Here is a 19,846-nt window from a genome sequence, read left to right on the forward strand (position 1 = left end):
CAGAAAAATTAAACCAACATATTTGTTTTGCTGTTATAAAGATTGCAGTTTGTGGTTAATGTTTTGCTGGATTTTGTAGGTGTTTATTCCCAGGTATTAACCCATAAGCTCTGTAATCTCATGCAGAATACATTACAGGAACTGAGGTCCTCTTCTGTTGAATCCAGGAAAGTTGCTGTCTGTTTTTCTTCTTGTCTGATCATTTTTCTCTATGTATATATGAACAAGGATATTCATGTTCTGGGATTCTTCCAGTTTTGTCAAGCTGATAGCTGATAGCTGGTAACTGGAGAATATATAATTTTTGAAGATCATTTTTGGAACTATTTCCTGATGTCTGCACTATCAATGTTGTAGATTTTCTAATGCATGTCCAAATGAATAGCTATTCAGGGACTAAAAATGCCTTAGTTACTGTTGTTTTGTCTTTTTAAAAGAAGAAATCAGAAAGGGATCCAGGTTGAGGTAAGGGACTCTGAGGGGGAAAACAGTAAGGACGGCAGCATTTGAGACATAAATAAATTAATAAAATGAATAAACACAAAAAATAAAGCAGAAGTCAAAATATACAGAAAAGTCAGATTTAATTGATAGGAAAGAGTACTCTTTTATATCATACTCCACTCCTGAATTTTATATTCCATAATCCATCTAATAACTAATTCTCAAAAATCAGATAATTGAAAAAATTAACATATTACAAGTACCACAGCAGGTTGACCAAATCATAAAAGCAATGTTTGTACTACTGTAAACTTTCTATGTTCTATGCCCATATCCAATCCAGAAATCTATTGTCATTCAATTATTTTGTATTGTACGTTATTCTATTGTGTGATAATTCATTACTATTTTTATGTTCTGTGACGAGACCTTTGAAGAGAAATAATTACTTTGCTAGAATGTCTCTGAATTCGGATTTGCCTAGCGTTTTTTCTCTTTTAGGTTGAGATTGTATTTACTTGGTGCAGATACCAAAAAGTGTTTGCTGCTTTGTTTGTCTCAGATCAGCATTAGGTGGACGCCTGGCATCTTAATAACACCCAATTAAGGTGCAATGAAATTATTTTAAATTATTTTCCATTTGTAGTTAAAAATATTTTAATGCAATTTTCTATTGGATTTCCTTTTAAAGTAATAGAAGTTGTAGAAGAATTACTTAAAGACTATGGAAAGACTGTATGTCTCTTCAAAACTTTAGGCTTTGTTTTCAGCTTCTCTATCACTTTTTTTCCAGCACTTTGGCCTTAATGGTTCTCACTACTTGTAAGTAGACTCAAAACAATGAGTCTGAAGAGAATATAATCATTGTCTTAATGTTTGGGTTCCTCATGCCTAAAACAATACTCTAGTTCTAGTGTCACTGTAATTTATATTTTAAAGTCTTAAATATTATCTGCATACCTAAATGGAATTCTATTTTTATTTCACTATACACATAAAGACCCAAGATACTAATTTTATTTTATTTTATTTTATTGAGGAATAATAACAAGAATCTAATTATCTGACACTAGCTGACCTTTTTATTAGTCTTCTGTCACTTGTAAACCCACTTATTTTCCTGTATAATGTGTGCAAGCATGCATATGTGTGTTTGTGTGTGTGTGTGTGTGTTTGTGTATGTGTGTTTATCTAAAACAAGAATTTTGATTGTGAGAATCACCTGGGTGAAATTCTTTTCCACCACCCTGTTAGAAATCATAAAAGGGAGGAAAGATTACTCCTGTTCTGAAATTGTAGGCCCTGGGTACCCAAATCTGACATGTGGAGTGATCTAATGGTAAACAAAGCAGAGGTTAACAATTCACTGCTCTGAGAACTACTTAGGAATTCCAGTCCAGTGAAATGAATTTACATGTACTGAGGAATATGGAATTGTAGCATAATGAGCTGAGATCACTTGGAAGTAGTTTCTTGGAAGATCTCCAAATAGCTAAGAATGGATACAGAGAACTGTCAAGGCCCCTGAAACATTAGTATGTGGTTTAAACTCTGCCCAGATCAAAATCTTTAAGTACTGGATTAATCTACTAAAGTTACTTAATAGCACACATACTTTACCACTCTTTGCAATTAAGAATGGTGGTGAATGTAGAGAACACTGTAAAACAAAGTTATGTTTTTTAAAGTTTGTTTCAAGACAGCCAGAAAGAGCACAATGATTTTGTTCTCTTTCTTTCACATATTTTGCACCTTTTTGAAAGAGTACTTTGGGATCCTCAATTACCTATTTATTATCACAACTTTCTTTGGACCCAGAGTTTTTCTCAGTGCTGCATTGACGCCTTGTTTACTTAGGCTTTAGATGATGGTGTTCAGCATAGATGTCACTGCTGTATAGACCGAAAGATTATGAACTCCTGATGGTGGTTAGGTTTTGGCCTCAAGTAGTTTTGTCCCAAACCTACAAGGCAACCCATTCCTCATGAAATAATTACCAAATGGACACACACACCATGACTCATTTGGGTTGCATAGTGAAGCTCGGCCATACACTGGGCAAAGGCATGGCTGCCAATAGGCATCACTCAGTTATACCAAAAAGTGTGAAGGAAAACATCTGTGTTGTACATCCCTCCTTAAAGTGCCCTTATCTCACTTACAAGGCTCTCCACACATTGGGTATGACAAAGCCCATGTAACCAATGTCCAGGATACATAAGTTCACCAGATAGAAATACATGGGGGTGTGTAGAGATGGACTGGTGCAGATAGCAAAGGCAATGAGCACAGGTTTACGGTGAAAAAGAGGAAGCATTCTCCAGGGACCTCAGAGAACTTGGCAATTGCAAAGCATTTGACAGACAAGCCCTTCTTCTGCCACAAAGAGCAAATGAAAAAATTGACACCCATCTCCAGAAACACAGAGCTGTATGCAATTAGAAGGATTCTTGCAGATGAGTGATATAACTTTTTAGTATTTTAGAGCCTCAGTTACATCAGGGTCAAAGTCTGTGTCTGCAGTCACAAAAATCAAAGCTCAGAAAAGATTTTTTCTCACATAATTTCATATCTAATACTTTCTCTGTTAACACCAGGGGATTTTTCAAAGTGTGCTAAGCATTGAGCCAAGTGTCCAAATAGTTACAACACAAGGTGAAAACATGTAGTCCTGGTACTAATGAAGTTTAGGCAGAAGATTTACCTTTGGTTTAATTTCAGTTTCACATGTTGTATAAGCTATCATTCAAATGAAGGAAAAGAAATCATTGAGTGTATCTCAATTTTTACAGATTCTTATCACTAACTAGTTATCAATGTTATACAGAAAAACTGATCAACCCACTCATATCTATGCTTTCATAATGACACAGGTATAGTCAGTCCAACCACCCTGTGTGTGTGTGTTGGGCCCCGATTATTCTCTGATTGCTTTTAAGAATATTCAAACCCACACAATAAAGGTATCATTTCCTCAAGACTCATTATTTTTGAAGATAAAGTAAAATGAAATAATCATTTGATAAATAAATAATTACTGGTTTTAATACATAGAATTAAAGCAAGGCACATCTCGATGTTTGCATAGTAATGATCTGGTCAGAGAAGCTTTGTAAGATGTGTAAAGTGAGCCATGAAAGTGAAGAAGGATCAACCAAATAACACCATACCACTTCATGACACAACCTTCAATATGACAGCGGGTATTTGTAACTTAATAGTTCCTGACTCTTTATAGAACATGTTTCCTTACCAGGAGAATCACTGCATAGGCATTAAATTTCTGTTTTCTTAATATTCTTCATGATATATTATCAATCAGACTATTGATTTAAATAAAGAAAAAAATAGAAAAGATGTATTGTCATGATATGTAGTCCAGGATAACCTGAAATTCCTAATTCCTCTCCCTTAGTCTCTTAAAGGTGAGTATTCTAAGAGCAATACATGGTGTCTGGCTTGATAGAAATTTCTTCCTATCCTTTCTTCTCAACATCTTAGAATTCCACCAAATTGCCTGTATTTCTGTACATATAATATCTTTAGAGTTCATTCCTCTTTGCTCACTTTTGCATCAGGCAGCTGCTGTGTGCTTGCTTAGTTACTTACATTGATAGCTGTTCAATTCCAGCACAGCCTTTTCTGTTTTCAGATATCATCCTTCTCTTCTTTCTACAGTTACATTCTGTTTTTCACACTGTAACTTGTAAAGTAGCTGTTAGCATTTTGGCGTTGACTACTTTTCTTCTTGTTCACAGTGTAGCCTTATATGGAGACTGAGTATGGTCTGCAAATTTCTTATTATTATGTGTGTATCCTTACCAATTCTTGAGCTCTCATTTAATGATAAGCTCAAGTGTTTAGCTTATTTTGGCTCCTTAGGGATTCTTCCTGTCCCTTCCCATTATATCTTCTCAAGTTCAATCCCATGTCTCTCAAGTATTGGAGATGTGGCAAACTCATTTTTCTCCCAGTCTGATATCTTTCCCTTCAAATGACATAACCTTTCCTGTTTTGTGGGGTGTATATGTCTTTGCTGAAGTTTGGGTTTTCTTGCCAAAAAAATACTTTTTCGTGACAAGGGTAGAATAGGAGGTACCACCAGCCTACTATGTTCTTTCTCTTTTCACTTGATATAATGGGATTTCAGAGATATGTAAGTAGATCAGTCGCATGGTTGATCCACAAAACAAATGTGAGTTTCAGTATTTTCAAATTTAAATACACATGTTACCTATGTTTACAAATACCATATAAGACACACACACACACATACACACACACACACACATAGACACACACATGCACACACACTCACATGTATGCCACATACACATATATGCCTATATATTCATGCAGAAACACAGACACAGAGAAACACAATAGAGAAAGAGCACGTGGAGATTATACATAAATTAAAATGTTAGTGTAACAACAATGCAGGGAAACAGTATTTGTTTACATCCAGTTTCACCATTTTGTCACTTAAAGACATGGCTAAGAAAAAAATGTATTCCCCATGAGTTTGCTTCTAAATTCCAAAATCACTTAAGTTGATCTGGTGTTGAATGCTTGTCATCTACCTGGGTCATGAGCATGTGTGCATGTCTACCCATACACATTTCAGATTTACCTTTGTGTACACTCTCTTTTGGGGAATTTCTCATCATCATACATAATTTTCATTTCTTTTTTTTTTTTTTTTTTTGGAGCTGGGGACCGAACCCAGGGCCTTGCGCTTCCTAGGTAAGCGCTCTACCACTGAGCTAAATCCCCAGCCCCATAATTTTCATTTCTATTAAATAATTTATCACTAGAATAATTTTTTATTGGTGATAATGAAAAACACAGCTCCCCAAACAACAATAACAGAAAAGCAAAAAAATACAGTTTCTCATGGGGGCAGGAGACATAGTCAGGTATACTAGCTTATTAGATCTATTAGATTAGATCTGCACCCATTCATGCAAAAGTTATAAAAATCTAAGTGTAGAGAACATGAGACAGACTTAAAATTCGGACAATTATGAAGCAGGAGGTCTGTTGTACATACTTGACCTCTCAGTGGACTCTGATCTTGTAGAAAAATTGCTGGAATGCAGAGGATACTATTGTGATGCATTTCATACTTATTTTGATGTGCTGTAAATATTTCTCCATATTAAATTAAAACAAACAAACAAACAAACAAAAAACATATAAACAACCTTCCCACAGCCAATACAGAAAATGATGACATTTTTAATTTGAAATATTTTTAAAGCAACTTCCTTTTCATTAGTAGTTTCTGTATTTGTAGGCCTTGCCTCTCCCAGTTAAATTTCCATAATATCAACTCAAGAACAAAAATGTTATATTTACATTTGAATTTGTGCAATAAAAATAATTCACGAGAAAACCTGAGGTTTCACAAAAGAAACCTTACTAAAGCTAAAAGCACACATTTCCCGTGACATGATAATAGTAGAAGATTTCAACACCCCACCCTCATCACTGGAGAGATCTTGGAAACAGAAAGTAAAGAGAGATGTAGAGAAAGTAATAGAAGTTATGAACCAAAAGGATTTAAAAGATATTTATAGAATATTCCATCATAAAAAATAAGGATATACATTATTTTCATAACCTCAGGGAACCTTCTTCAAAATTGACCACATAATCGATCCTTCAACAGACCTTAACAGATACAGGAAGATAGAAATATTCCCATACATTCTATCAGATCACAACACACTAAGACTCGTCTTCAATAATAACAATAAACAGAAAGCCCACACATACATGGAAGTTGAAAAATGCTTTACTCAATGACAACTTGGTCAAGGAAGAAATAAAGAAATTAAAGATTTCTTAGAACTTAATGAAAATGAAGATACATCATTCCCAAACGTATGTGACACAAGGAAAGGGGAGCTAGGAGGAAAACTTATATCTCTGAGTGCTTTCTAAAAGAAACAGGAGAGAGCATATATCAGGAGCTTGATAGCACATGTGAAAACTCTGGAACAGAAAGAACTAAGTAAACCCAAGGGGGATAGAAAGCAGGAAATTATCAAGCACAGAGCTGAAATAAATGAAGTAGAAATGAAAATGATGGTACAAAGAATCAACAAAACCATGAGCTGTTGTTTGAGAAAAAGACTAAGATAGATAAACCCTTAGCCAAACTAACCACAGGTCAAAGGCACTGTATCCAAATTAACAAAATCAGAAATGAAAGGGAGAGATCTAAAAAACCCCATAACTCCAAAAGAAATAGAAGCAGATATTAAAAGTCTCCCAACCAAACACAGCCCAGTCGAGATGGGTTCAGTGCAGAATTCTATCAGACCTTCATAGAAGACCTCATACGAATATGGTCCAAACACTTTGACAAAATTGAAACAGACGGAGCACTACCACATTCATTAATGAATCCACAATTACTCTTATACCTAACTCACATAAAGACTCAGCACAGAAAGAGAACTTCAGATCAATTTCCCTTATGAAAATTGATGAAATAAAACTCAATAAAATTCTTGCAAACAGAATCTACGAAACAAACTCAAAGTTAAGGAGCACATGATCATTTCATTAGATGGTGATAAAGCACTTGACAAAATTCAACAACCCTTCTGGATAAGAGTCCTGTAAAAATCACGAATTGAAGGCTCATATCAAAAGATAGAATAAGAAACATAGAGCAAAACTATAGTTAAATTAAACTAAATGGAAAGAAACTTGAAGCAATCCCACTAAAATCAGGAAATAGATAAGGCTGCCCATCACAGGAGATTTGGGTGTAGGATGCATTTTGGACTAATTCAGATCCAGGTGCAGTTTGGACTGCAGGGCTCCTGCAGTTTGACTTCTCCTATATTCATGTGTCCAGAGGCACTATGCAGTTCTTCTTGGGCTAGGGATGTGGGCAAAGGTGGGCAGAAGTGCCAGTACCTCCTTCCCTGAGGTCTCAGTTTTGCCCACTCTTCTGGGTGATCAGCTCTCTGTACCACAGAGTTTCCAAAGGAGTTTCCAATGTTTATTCCCTATCCTGCAGGCCTCCATTATTTCCAATACTCCTCCAAAGTGTGTTGGTTAAGACCCCTCTGGTCAAGGGTATGTACAACAGGCCCCATCAGACAAAGAGGGCTGCAAAACTTCTTCTCTTAAAGGTAATCTCAGTGATTACTCATATTCCATAAATGGATTAAGACATGCCCCCTCTCCACACGAGACTTTAATACCATCCACAGCTGCCAAAGCAGGGCAGAGAGCTATGTCAAATCTTAAAGACAGTCAAAGATGTTGCCCATCACCACCAAAGTGACTAATGGAATCTGCTTCAGGTACAGTGAGTTTTAAACCTGATTCTGCTGACAAAGGGGATTTTGGATCTTCCCTATTAAACCAAGAGGAATTTCAAAGTCCTCCACTATTAAAAAATGAACTTAAATCATCAATTATGGTCCAAAGGGGACAAAATGGAGTCACAAATCTTCAAGTGAACCTCATAACACACATACCAGCCCAAGCAGAGACAAAATCTTTCTGCATGTACAACATTAGATCAACGACCATTGACAGTTTCAGAAGGGGCACTTGAGTGTTCCATACCCAAGCAAGATGTAGAAAATTCTGAGTCCACACAAGGAACCCGTGTGCCTTCTGCACATAAAAAAAATGTGACCTAGCATCATCACCATCTCCCGCAGTACTTCCAATGTCCCTATACAACAGAGAATTATTCAAATATCCTCTACCACCGTAAAGGAACCTCCTGACTTTTCATCAGGCCCAAAAGAGCCAAATTTATCACAACACACAGTCAATAAGCCATGCAGACTCCATATTTATACAATGAGCAGAGAAGGTAAAACATCCCCTACCTCATCAGGGGACTCTAGGTCATTCTGTACTGAAAGGAGAGGCCCCAAAATTTTCCACATATACATAAGAGATGCTAGAGTTTCCCAAAACTGAGCATGATTCTCTGAGTAGTACTCTATCTCGTAAAGAGACTGTGGGACAAGAAACATCTACAAAAGGAGTTCTACCCACATCCACATCTTTAGAAAGGTCTTGTGGATGTGACACATATACAAAAGATGTTCTAGGACATATTACATCTGTAGAGAAGGTTATGGATCCAACCATATGTGAACGAGGAGTGGCGGAACATGATATGCAAACACCAGTGTTTGTAGAATCCTCGGCATCTGAGGAAAGGGATTCCTTGGATTCCATTTGTGCAAAGAATGTATATGACCTCGGGAAAATTCATAGGACGCTATAGGAACTTCCTTATCTCCTGAAGATCAGAAATCTTCCCCAACTACAGAAGATGCTACACATTCTTCCAAATGTGCACAAAGTGTTTCCAGTCCTACTTTATACACACAAGCAGACACAGAACATCTGCCAAATACCTCAAAGGCTCTGGATTTTACCTAGTCTCCTGAATGGGCCTTGGAACCTGTTTTGCCAAACAAGCAGGCTAGGGAACCTCACACTTCTATATGAAAGTCTGTTTCCTCTTCTCCAGCAGAAGAAATTTCTCTTGGAACTTCCTCAATTACACAACAATATCTAGAAACATCCTTATCTGCTAATGAGGCTCTCAGACCTCACACATATGTCCATGATGGTCTAGGAGAGGTCACATCTTCAGAGGTAGCTCTAATACCTGACCCCCATTCTGATGTCAGTCAGGATTTCTACACATATACATGGTATATTAAGTCCTTCCTCATCTGAGAAGGATGTCTTAGGATCTACTGCATCTGAACAGCATGCTTTACAACTATCCCCATCTACCCAAGTAGATTTATTTCACTTGTCCACTTCTGGGAGAAATAGTCGACATTCTCCCTCTACCAAAATGGACCACAGGCATCCAGTTTCTAGAAACAAAGGGTTAAGATATGATACTTGTGATGGAGTCTTGAGAAATTTCTCCTCTAAGGAAGACAGTTTTAACCTTCCCCCTTCTGCCAAAAGGGATCTTGTGCCATCTTCTTCTGCAAAAGAGACACCAAAAGCTACAACTACTCCTCAGGTGAGACCCACACCTTCTCCATCTGTCCATTGGGCCTTGGAATTTTCCAAAAATGACGAAGGAAATGTTGAAAGTTACCAATCCTTTCAAGGGAATGCTCGAAATCCCATGTCATCCAAAGATGCTGAAAGTGATTTGTTATTGTGCAAATTATACTTCAACAATACAAACCTATTTTAAATTTCCAATGGGCTGAAGGAATGTCCACCTCGAAAAAAAATCATTTGGACCTTATGCCATTAGCCCAAGTATATCAGAAAAATCACATTTCTTCTAAAACATCTAAATATCAATCTGGCTCTAGCACTCATCCTGGGAAACATTGACCATCATCAAACAATCCCCAGGACAATTGAAATCTAAAAAGGACTATCTAGAAACTTTACCATCTGTGCAAAAGTCTTTAGGATGTTCAGCAACTTCTCCAAGAGCTCGGTGCACCTAGAGAACAAAAGAACTAAATCCATCTTCCCAGGGTTTTTTCCCAAGAACCACATATTTCTTCTTTTATGTTATACCAAGAAAGAGGGCCAGCTTCCTTCTCCAAATCTCTGATCTCTTCATCCTATTTTTATCCCTCCCAAATGGCTCTTTGCTCTGAATTAGAGGCCAGTTAGTAAACCGTAGATATATGGAAGGAATATCTGAGAGGCAGTTGCTGTCAAGACGACACTTGTGACGTCACAGAAGAAGCCACGGCTCTCCAGGATACAAGAGATTTTTTAGGCAGGGCCTAATGATGGTGTCACTGAGGACTGTCATGGCCTACTTGCTGAACAGATCTCCTTACAATGACCAGATTCAAGGGTGCCGTGTCTGGGAGTGTCTCCTGTGACACAGTAGAATCCTTTATATGCTACATCGCTCCAAAGCTACAGACTTCTCTTTGCTTCATTAGTGGATACCTACTCTGAATGAAGAGAGTTAGTTACAGTCTTGGCATGGGTAGAAAAGACCTAAGAACACGAGGAGGAGGAGATTCTTCTGGAGATTAATTTTATTCCCAGTTCCAATCCTGTGACATACAGTTCAATTCCCTAGGTGTTCTTGTTTTCCCACCTGCCAGTATTTTCCCTACAGACCTTTAATTGAGTGAATATTGTGCTACATTTTCTGATTGTACATTCATTGATAGGGGACATTATATATGTTCCTGCATGTGTACTCAAAATTTTAATTTTTTCCATTTCCATTTTTTGCAATGAATTTTGCTACAAACGGGGCCCAGCTATAGAGTGAATATAATAGTGTAAATATTGTGTACCTCCTTCAAATGATGAACTCCCAAATCCTTATTTTATCCATAAATTACCAGAAATCAGTTAAGCAAAGGACAACATGGACTAATGAATGCGGTTTTGTAGCTCTATTAGATCAGTTCTCTAATATCGACCATACTGTGTTCCCAGAGAAAGACTTGAGGGTTTTGCATGTTTTACCATGATTCTTTCTTCAGGACAAACATGAGTTTCCGGGTAATGGGCAGCAAGATGAATGGCTTGTGGTCCAGTGAAACCTCAAATTCAATAGGTTATTAAAACAGGAGGTAATCTAATTGGCATTGTCATTTGTGGATCCTATATTCTTGACCTAGTTACACAGAATACAAGTAAGTATTCCATCAAAATTCATAGTAGTAGGAGCCACTATATATATATATATATATATATATATATATATATATATATATATATATATATATATATATATATATATATATATATATATATATACCTGGCACCAAACCTAGATGGGATTGTTGAAACTAAGAAAAGCATGGTGACAGGAACTAGATATACATACTTCAGGAGAGACACAGCTAGAGCATGTCAATTACAGAAGTGAATGCTAGTGGCAAACCAAAGAAGTGAAAATGGACATCATCTTTGTAGATGTTGAGAAATGAATACAAGATCTGAAAGGACTTTCAACCCCATAAGAACAATTCAACTAAGATGAGCTTTCTGGTACTAAACCAATATTTAAGGACTGTGTATGGATAGACCTATGGTTCCAACTGCATAGGTAGCAGAGGATTGCCTTGTTGGGCCCCAATGGAAGGAGAAGTTGCTCTTCCCTAGGTTTGCCTCACAGTTCAAGGGAAAGTCAAGGTGCAGTAAGGGGGATTATAGAAGTTGGTTAGTGGGACTCTAGGATCTCAAGGACAGGAACCTGGGAAAGGATATAACATTTGAAATGTAAATGAAAAATATCCTATTAGAAAAACCAATAAAAATTGCTAAAAATAAAAAAAAAAATGAGAGAAAATAAAGAAAGGTTAACTGCCAGCTAATCACACCAATTGACTCAGAAATCTAAAGGGTAACTGTCAGGGAATGGTAGTCTGAGTAATACTAGCAGAAAAAATGAGATGATGAAGTCTCAAATAGAAGCATTTCTCTCTCCCAGATATCAGTGTCAGACCCAAACTGCACTATAGGAATCCAAAGCAAGGAAGATTGTACTCTGAGCTGAGGACACAATACTTGTCTTTCCCTTCTTCTTTAGGACCTTTCTCTTCTGGGAAAATTATAAAAGACATGAGCTCTCAGGAAACAACTGGGCCCTTCCAACACCTGTCTTTTGCAATAAAGAAATTAATGATATAAACTCTGACTTTAAGGAACCATAATAAGCAGGGATGTCCAGATGTTTCTGGGAGACTCACAGTTCGTGATTCTCATATGTTTAAGGCTCAGATAAAGGATATCGCTACAGCAAACCCATTCAACCCCGAAACAGGGCTCACTGAGGTTTCCAAGGGACCATGTATCTCTTCCTTTTTTTTAAACAAATACAGAAGGCCAACTTCTTTCTCCCTGTCACTGTTCTCTTTACCCTCTTTCTTCTCACTCCTAAATGGCTGTTCACTCTGAATTAGAGGCCAATTAGTAAACCTTAGAGGTACTGAAGGAATATCTGAGAGGCAGTTGCAGTCAGGACAACACTTGTGACATCACAGAGGAAGCTAGGGCCCTCCAGGATACAAGATATTTTTCAGGCAGGGCCTAATGATAATGTCACTGAGAGCTGCCATGGCCTACCTGCTAAACAGCTTTCCTTACATTGAACAGATTCGAAAGTGCCTTTTCCAGGAGTGTCTCCTGTGACACAGTGGAAACCTTTACGTACACCATCTCTCTAAAGGTAGATACTTCTCTTTGCTTCATATTTGGTTACATGCTCTGAATGGAGAAAGTTAGTCAGGGGATTAGCATGGGTAGAAAATGTCTAGGAACATGGAATGGAGGAGATTCTTCTGGATAATAATTTTATTCCCAGGCAAATTCCTGTGACATACACTTCGATTTCATAGGTTTTCTCTGTTTCTCAAAGGAAAGTATTTTTCCTACAAACCTTCAATTTATGAAATATTGCATTAAATTTTTTTCTACATTCCTTGAGAGGGGACATTATATATATTCCTGAATGTGTACACAAAAATGGTTTTCCAATTCAATTTTTTGAAATGATCATGGCAAAAAAGGGGTCCAGGTACAGAGTGAGTATAACAGTGTAAATATTGTGTACCTACTTCAGATAATAAACTCTCAAATCCATATTTTTTTCAAAAATTTTCAGACATCAGAAAAGCAAAGGACCACAAGGAGTATCGAGTGTGTTTCTCTAGATGTTTTTGATATCAGTACTACAGTATCAACCTTCCAGTGTCTGAGGGACAGGTTTGAGGGCTTTCAATGCTTTACCATGATTCTTTCTTCAGGCCAAACAAAAGATTCAGGAGGATGGACATGGAGAGGAATGACTGAAGTCCAGGTAGCCCTGACCTTCTGTAGGTTCATTAAAACAGGAGGGAGTCTATTTGGCATTTTCATTTGTAGATTCTACATTCTTGACCTAGTTGTGCAGAATCCATGTTAAAATTCCACCTTACTTCATCACTGCAGGAGCCATCAAAGTATATATATGCATGCTACCAAAACTGGATAAGATTGATGAATCTAAGAAGTGCATTCTGCAAGGGACCAGATATAGATCTTTCCTTAGTGACACGCACGTCAAATACAGAAGTGCTAGAGACAAACCAGTGAACTTAAAATGGACCTCTTGTTGTTAGATTTTGAGAAAGTATTACAAGAGGTGAAGGGACTTTAACCGCATATGAACAGCAATGTAAATGAGTCAGTACTCTCTGGTACTAAACTGATATTCAAAGAAGGTACACAGACAGAACTATGGCTGGAACTGCGTATGTGGCAGAGTATGTCCTTCTTAAGCATCAATGGAAGGACAACCCATTTGTTCTCCCTGGGTTAGACTCACAGTTCAATGAAATGTAAAGGGGCATAAGAGGCATAATAGAACAAGAGCAGGAACATGGTTAGGGATTTTATGGGCAGGAAATTGGGAAAGGAAATTAACATTTGAATATAAATATGGAAATATCGAATTAATAGTAAGGAATAAAATATGGTAAAAATAAAAAAAAATAATGTAATTAAAGACAAGAGCATGACCAACTAATCACAACTATTGACTCAGAAATCTAAAAAGTCACTGACAGGGAATGGTAGTCAGAGTAATACTAGTGAAAAGACTGCGATGAAGTGTCTACTAGGATCATTTCTCTATCCCAGATAACAGGGTCAGACACAAACTGAACTAAATGAATCCAAATCATGGAAGAGTTTACTCTGAACTGAGGACACAATACCTATCTTTCCCTTTTTCTTTAGAAACTTTTTCTTCTGTGACAAAAATAATAAGAGTCATGAGCTCTCAGGTAAAGAACTATCCCCTTCCTTTGGAAGAAAATACTGATATAATCTCTCTGACATCCAGGAACTATAACAAGCAGGGAAGTCCAGATGCTTCTGAGAGGCTTCCAACTCCTGATACCCATATGTGGAAGGCTCAGATCAAGGCTGTCTCTTCAGCGAATTCATGCAACCCCAACGCATGACTCACCAAGCTTTCCCATAGACCATGCATTTCTTCCTTTTTTTATACAAAGAGAGAAGGGCATCTTCCTTCTCCCCATCTCTGATATCTTCTTCTTCTTTGTTCTCCCCCTGAAATGGCTCTTTACTCTGAATTAGGAGCCAATTAGTAAACCCTAGAGGTACTGAAGGAATATCTGCGATTCAATTGCAGTCAGGACAACACTCGTGACATCATAAAAGAAGCTAGGTCTATGCAGGATACAAGAGATTTTTTCAGGGAGGGCATAATGATATCACTGAGAATTGCAATGGCCTACCTGCTGAAATGCTATATTTACATTGACCAGATTCAAGGGTGCACTTTACAAATGAGTCTCCTGTGACACAGGAGAAACCTTTAAATACTACATCTCTCTAAAGCTAGAGCATTCTCTATCCATCATTATTGGTTACATGCTCTTAATGGAGAAAGATTGGGGCTTGGTATAGGTACAAAATATCTAGGAACATGGAGTGGAGGAGATTCTTCTGGATAATAATTTTATTCCCAGGTCCTTTCCTGGGACGTACAATTCAATTTCCTAGTGTTTCTCTGTTTCCCAAGGGCCAGTATTTTCCCTATAGACCTTTAATTGAATTAATATTTTATTATATTTTCTTATTGTACATTCCTTGATAGGGGACTTTATAATATTCCCGAATGTGTACTCAAAAATTCTGTTTTCCTTTTCAACTTTTTTTGCACTGACTTTGTCAACAAAGGTGGCACAGATATTGAATGAATATAACAGTGTAGATACTTTGTACCTACTTCAAATGATAAACTCCCAAATCCTTATTTTATCAAAAAATTACAAGCCATCTGTAAAGCAAAGGACAACATGGACAATAGAATGTGGTTCTGTAGTCCCATTAGATGTCAGTTCTCTAATAACTACCTTGCTGTTTTCCCAGTGCAAGACTTGAGGGTTTAGGATATTTTATCATGGTTCTTTCTTCAGAGAAATCATAAGATTCATTTGGATGGGCAGGGACAGCAATGGCTTCAGGTCCAGGGACACCTCAAAATTACTAGTTTCATAATAACAGGAGGGAGTCTATTTGGCATTGTCATTTGTGGATTCCAAATAATTGAGCTTGTTCCAAAGAAACAATGTTAAAATTATACCTAATCTCATTTGTAGGAGCCACATATATATATATATATATATGTGTGTGTGTGTGTGTGTGTGTGTGTGTGTGTGTGTGTGTGTATATATATATATATATATATATATATATATATATATATATATGATCAAATATATACACCAGCCACCAAAACTAGATAAGAGTGTTGAAGCTTAGAAGTTCATGCTTCCAGGAACAGGATATAGATGTTTCCTGAGAGACACAGCTAGAGCACATCCCATACAGAAGTGAAAGCTAGTGTCAAACCAGTGAACTGAGAACGGACTTCTTGTTGTTAGATTTTGAGAAAGGACTAGAAGAGCTTAAGGGGAGTTCAACACCATAAGAACAAAAATGCCAACAAACCAGAAGTTTCAGGTTAAACCAATATTCAAAGAATGTATATGGAAAGACCTAGTGCTCCAACTGTTTATGTAGGAAAGCATGGCATTTTTGAGCAACAAAGGAAGGAGAAGCCCTTTGGTTTCAGCCCTAGGAGTAACTCTCAGTTCATGGGAATGTCAAGGGGCAATAAGGGTGTTTATAGAGTAATTGGATGGGGGCCGCCTAGAGATCTTATGGACAGGAAACTGGAAAAGGTCATAACATTTGTAATGAAAATACAGAAATATGCAATTAAAGAAGCAAAAAACTTGTTAAAAATAAGAGAAAATGAAAGAAGTTATAGAGAAGAGAACTGCCCGCTAGTCACATGTATTGACTCAGAAATATAAAGAGTCACTGTCAATGCATGGTAGTCAGAGTAATACTAATTGAAAGATTGAGATGATGAAGTCTCAACTAGAAGCACTTTTCTCTCCCAGATATCAGTGTATGACACAGTGTGCAGATTGTAATTTCTTCATCCCACACATAAGTGTTGCCTTTTATTTTTGATGTTGAAAAATAAATCGAGGCTTGGATTTGAGAAGCATCACTGATCATAGTATTCTGCTAATGCACTTTATCCAAGATTCTTAAATACAAAGAAAACTGCCGACAGATCCCAGAACTCACAATTTCCTTATTACTAAGAAAAATTAGCACTTTAAAGTGTATTTCAAGGCTGTGCCATTTTGGTAACTAGAACTCGCAGGTACTAATCTGTAGTATTTTTTTAATTTACTGTTTAAAAGTATTCTTCTCTTATGTCTGTTAGTGTTTGCTGGCATATATATATATGTGTGTGTGTGTGTGTGTGTGTGTGTGTGTGTGTGTGTACCTGGTGTGATCCTGGTACCTTCAGAAGCTAGAAGAAGACAATGAGTACCTGGCATTGGAATTGCAGATGGCTATCAGCTGTCATGGGGTACTGGGAACTGAGCAAGTTCCTCTCCAAGATCAGCAGGTTTCCTTAGGTACTGAGCCATTCCTCAAACCCTATTTTAACTTTAACAAAGTGTATTCATCACCACTAGAAGGTTAACAAGAACCTACAGTCAGTCCCCTTGTACTGCTCTCTTTCTCCACTCCCTAGAGACAATATTTGTAATTATCCATCCCATTTGCCTCCATAATTTTAAATGATTGATTAGTCAGTTTTCAACATTATCAATGAACTGACAATTAGTTTATAAATAAAAAAAAGTATGCCAGCAAATATCAACAAAAGGTTTCCGTAAGACATCTTCACAGTCTTCATTCTGAATTCTTCAGATCTGTTCCGGCCCCCTTGCCCTAACCCTTCTTCTTGCCACACAGTGGCTCCTATTCTATTTTCATGTCACAAGTGGTGATCACTCCCACCCCTCTTCCTTAAGAGATCTTTTTAACCCTTTAATGGTCCCCTTCCCAGTTTCATTACACACACACCCAACCTAGGTTCTCATTTGAGTGGAGGCATGCAGAATTTGTATGAGGATTGTAACAGGCAGAATGAATGTAAACTGGACTGCACAATGGCTTCTTTACTTTTTTCTTATAAACATGAAATTATATTTCAAGAAAATATAACATTATTTTCTTGATCAATAAAATATGTAATAATAAAGAAACTGACTGACAGAATCTATTTGGCAATCTAACCGTATGGAAGTCTATAAATGAGAAGTCTATGAGAGAAAACAAACTAACATTGATATAGAGACACTGAACTCGCACAGTCAGCACAGTAAACAAATGTGTCCCAGTGTTTACCAATCACCACAACAGTAATAAAAAGCACACATGTGGTGAACATGAAGCAGCTTTACCTAACCCTGCTTTCATTTTTTCTTTAAAACGGTACTAGGGACTGAAATCTGCATCCTGTGCCTGCTTGTGCCTGCATGCTGTCACCTAACCCTGCTCCTTGTTTCCCTTTACTTGAGAATTATAAAAAGCATGTTCAGTGCTCAGTGATGTTTGCTAAATTCTCATGTGAGAATCACTGCTTCCCTGCAAGGGCTCAACAGAGGCCCCTATGCACACAGCATTCTGCTCACACAGGCTGCTCCAGTCCTCGCAGGTAGCTTTCTCTACCCAGCACCCCAGTCACATACTTTTCAAAACACAAATCTGACATAATGGTGACATTTTGGTATAGTTCAAAACATTAACTCAGGCTTAGAGAGATTGCTCAGCAGTTAAAAGCACTGACTACTCTTCAAGAGGTCCTGAGTTCAAATCCCAACAACCGCATGGGGACTTACAATCATCTATAATGGGATCTAATGCTCTCTTCTGGTGTGTCTGACGACAGCTACAGTGTAGTCATATACATGAAATAAATATATAAATCCTTAAAAATTATTAACTCAATCTCTATGCTATCCACAGCAGAACTTTAAGCCAATAAAAATATCAAGAGCTAATGTAGTCTAACACCCTTACTTTGATAATCTTCTGCGGTCTTCGTTGTCTGAATGGCCTAGGTGGTGTACAGCTTGGATTGGATACAGACAGCTAGATTCCCAGTTCATGGCTTAATGTTTTCAATATCTAATCACCACATTTACCTTTACTAAATCATCTGTGTAAGGATTCTTGTTCTTTTAATTTAAAATTCAGCATCTCATTGCCCTATAACTCTAAAATGCCAGTAAAATCATAAAATAAAATATTGTATATAAAATATATTATACACAATGTATAACGTATATATATTTCTTTCACTCTGATTGGGTTGGCACTCACTTCTAACAAATGTCCCACTGCATCTACTATACAGCAGACAAACAACATAAGGTGTTTTGTGGACTAGATTGGTATCTGGGATAACTGTTTTGAAATCATATTAGTTAACTAGATCTGTATCAGTACTGCTGTATGACCTAACTACAGATATATCTAAGGTAAGTGTTAACATTCCATACATGCTTTTTGAGGGTATAAATTTCTTCACAGAGGAAAGAGTTTTCACTTGCATTCTTATCAAAGATACCCCAGTCCATCTTGAGATCCCAGATGAGGGTATAGCAGGAACTGATGATACAAAAGAAGACCTCAGGTAAAAGAACACCATGGTATCAGAGTGACTTCGTTCTGTAGAAAGAGGAGAGAATAACAAAAGGAAAACATTACTAGATTGAATTACAGTTCCTTAGTAAAGGTAGATTCTTCATAATGCCATAAAGAAATCAACTGTTAAAATAAACATCCTTAAAAGAATCATTGTCAATCAATGGTTAATAACAAATATGAATTCTCTGATGTGCCACAACAATCAGTATACAAACTTATACAAATGTTTACTAGGGGTCTGTAACATTTCAGTGTACTCTTTGGATATCTAAAAAAGAAATTTAAACTTCTACCACTAGATGACAGCTTAGGGTAAAAGATGGGGGAAAAACAATGCAGAAACAACAGGAAGAGACTGCACCACTTTCTCTCCAAGAGCACCTGGAGTGTTTTTTACTTTAGAGCCTCCTTCAGACACTGGATCTCCAATGCTTACCATTCAGGAGCACAGAGGGCACCAGAGAAAGTGTTGAAAACACCACAGAGGCTGTGATGAGGCACTTACTTGCCATTTATGTTTATTGAGCCGAGCTTCCCTCAAGCTACAGAGATCCATGACTTCCCCCTCCCACAGCTTCCCCCAAATGAGGCATCACCCATACAAAGGCTAATCTGTCTTCATGCTGGAAACTTTTGGCTTTATTCTGAGAACACAATAAAGAACATTATATCAGAATAAAAATAATTTGTAAACATAGTTATACATTTAAACTTTTTGGTGTTGAGTGCCCTTTGCTCTCTGAAATCCTCCTCTGGTAACTTCATGAGTCCCCATGATGTTCTCCTGTTTCAAGATATGGGTAGATAACCAATAAGCTAGTTCTGAATTACCAGGAAAAATAATGGTGTA

General features: G+C 37.2%; 1 protein-coding gene and 1 long non-coding RNA gene across 2 annotated transcripts in view; one reads left to right on the forward strand and one right to left on the reverse strand.

The window, feature by feature from the left end:
• Positions 1-19,846, reverse strand: part of LOC147997962 (uncharacterized) — a 50,020-nt gene that overhangs the window by 21,544 nt on the left and 8,630 nt on the right. Inside the window, exons 3-4 of the mRNA XM_087601390.1 lie at positions 18,849-19,017; positions 137-286 (exon numbers count right to left, since the gene is read on the reverse strand). Coding sequence (XP_087457516.1) covers positions 137-286; positions 18,849-18,997 — 299 coding nt within the window. The 5' untranslated portion in view covers positions 18,998-19,017. The remainder of the gene's footprint in view (positions 1-136; positions 287-18,848; positions 19,018-19,846) is intronic.
• The window catches only part of LOC147997963 (uncharacterized), a 30,547-nt gene continuing 23,181 nt past the window's right edge, over positions 12,481-19,846 (forward strand). The window contains exon 1 of the long non-coding RNA XR_015647414.1: positions 12,481-12,628. This is a non-coding gene — a long non-coding RNA (uncharacterized LOC147997963). The remainder of the gene's footprint in view (positions 12,629-19,846) is intronic.

This window comes from Rattus norvegicus, chromosome Y (assembly GCF_021556685.1).
Source record: "Rattus norvegicus strain SHRSP/BbbUtx chromosome Y, alternate assembly SHRSP_T2T, whole genome shotgun sequence".
Classification (NCBI taxonomy): Eukaryota; Metazoa; Chordata; class Mammalia; order Rodentia; family Muridae; genus Rattus; species Rattus norvegicus.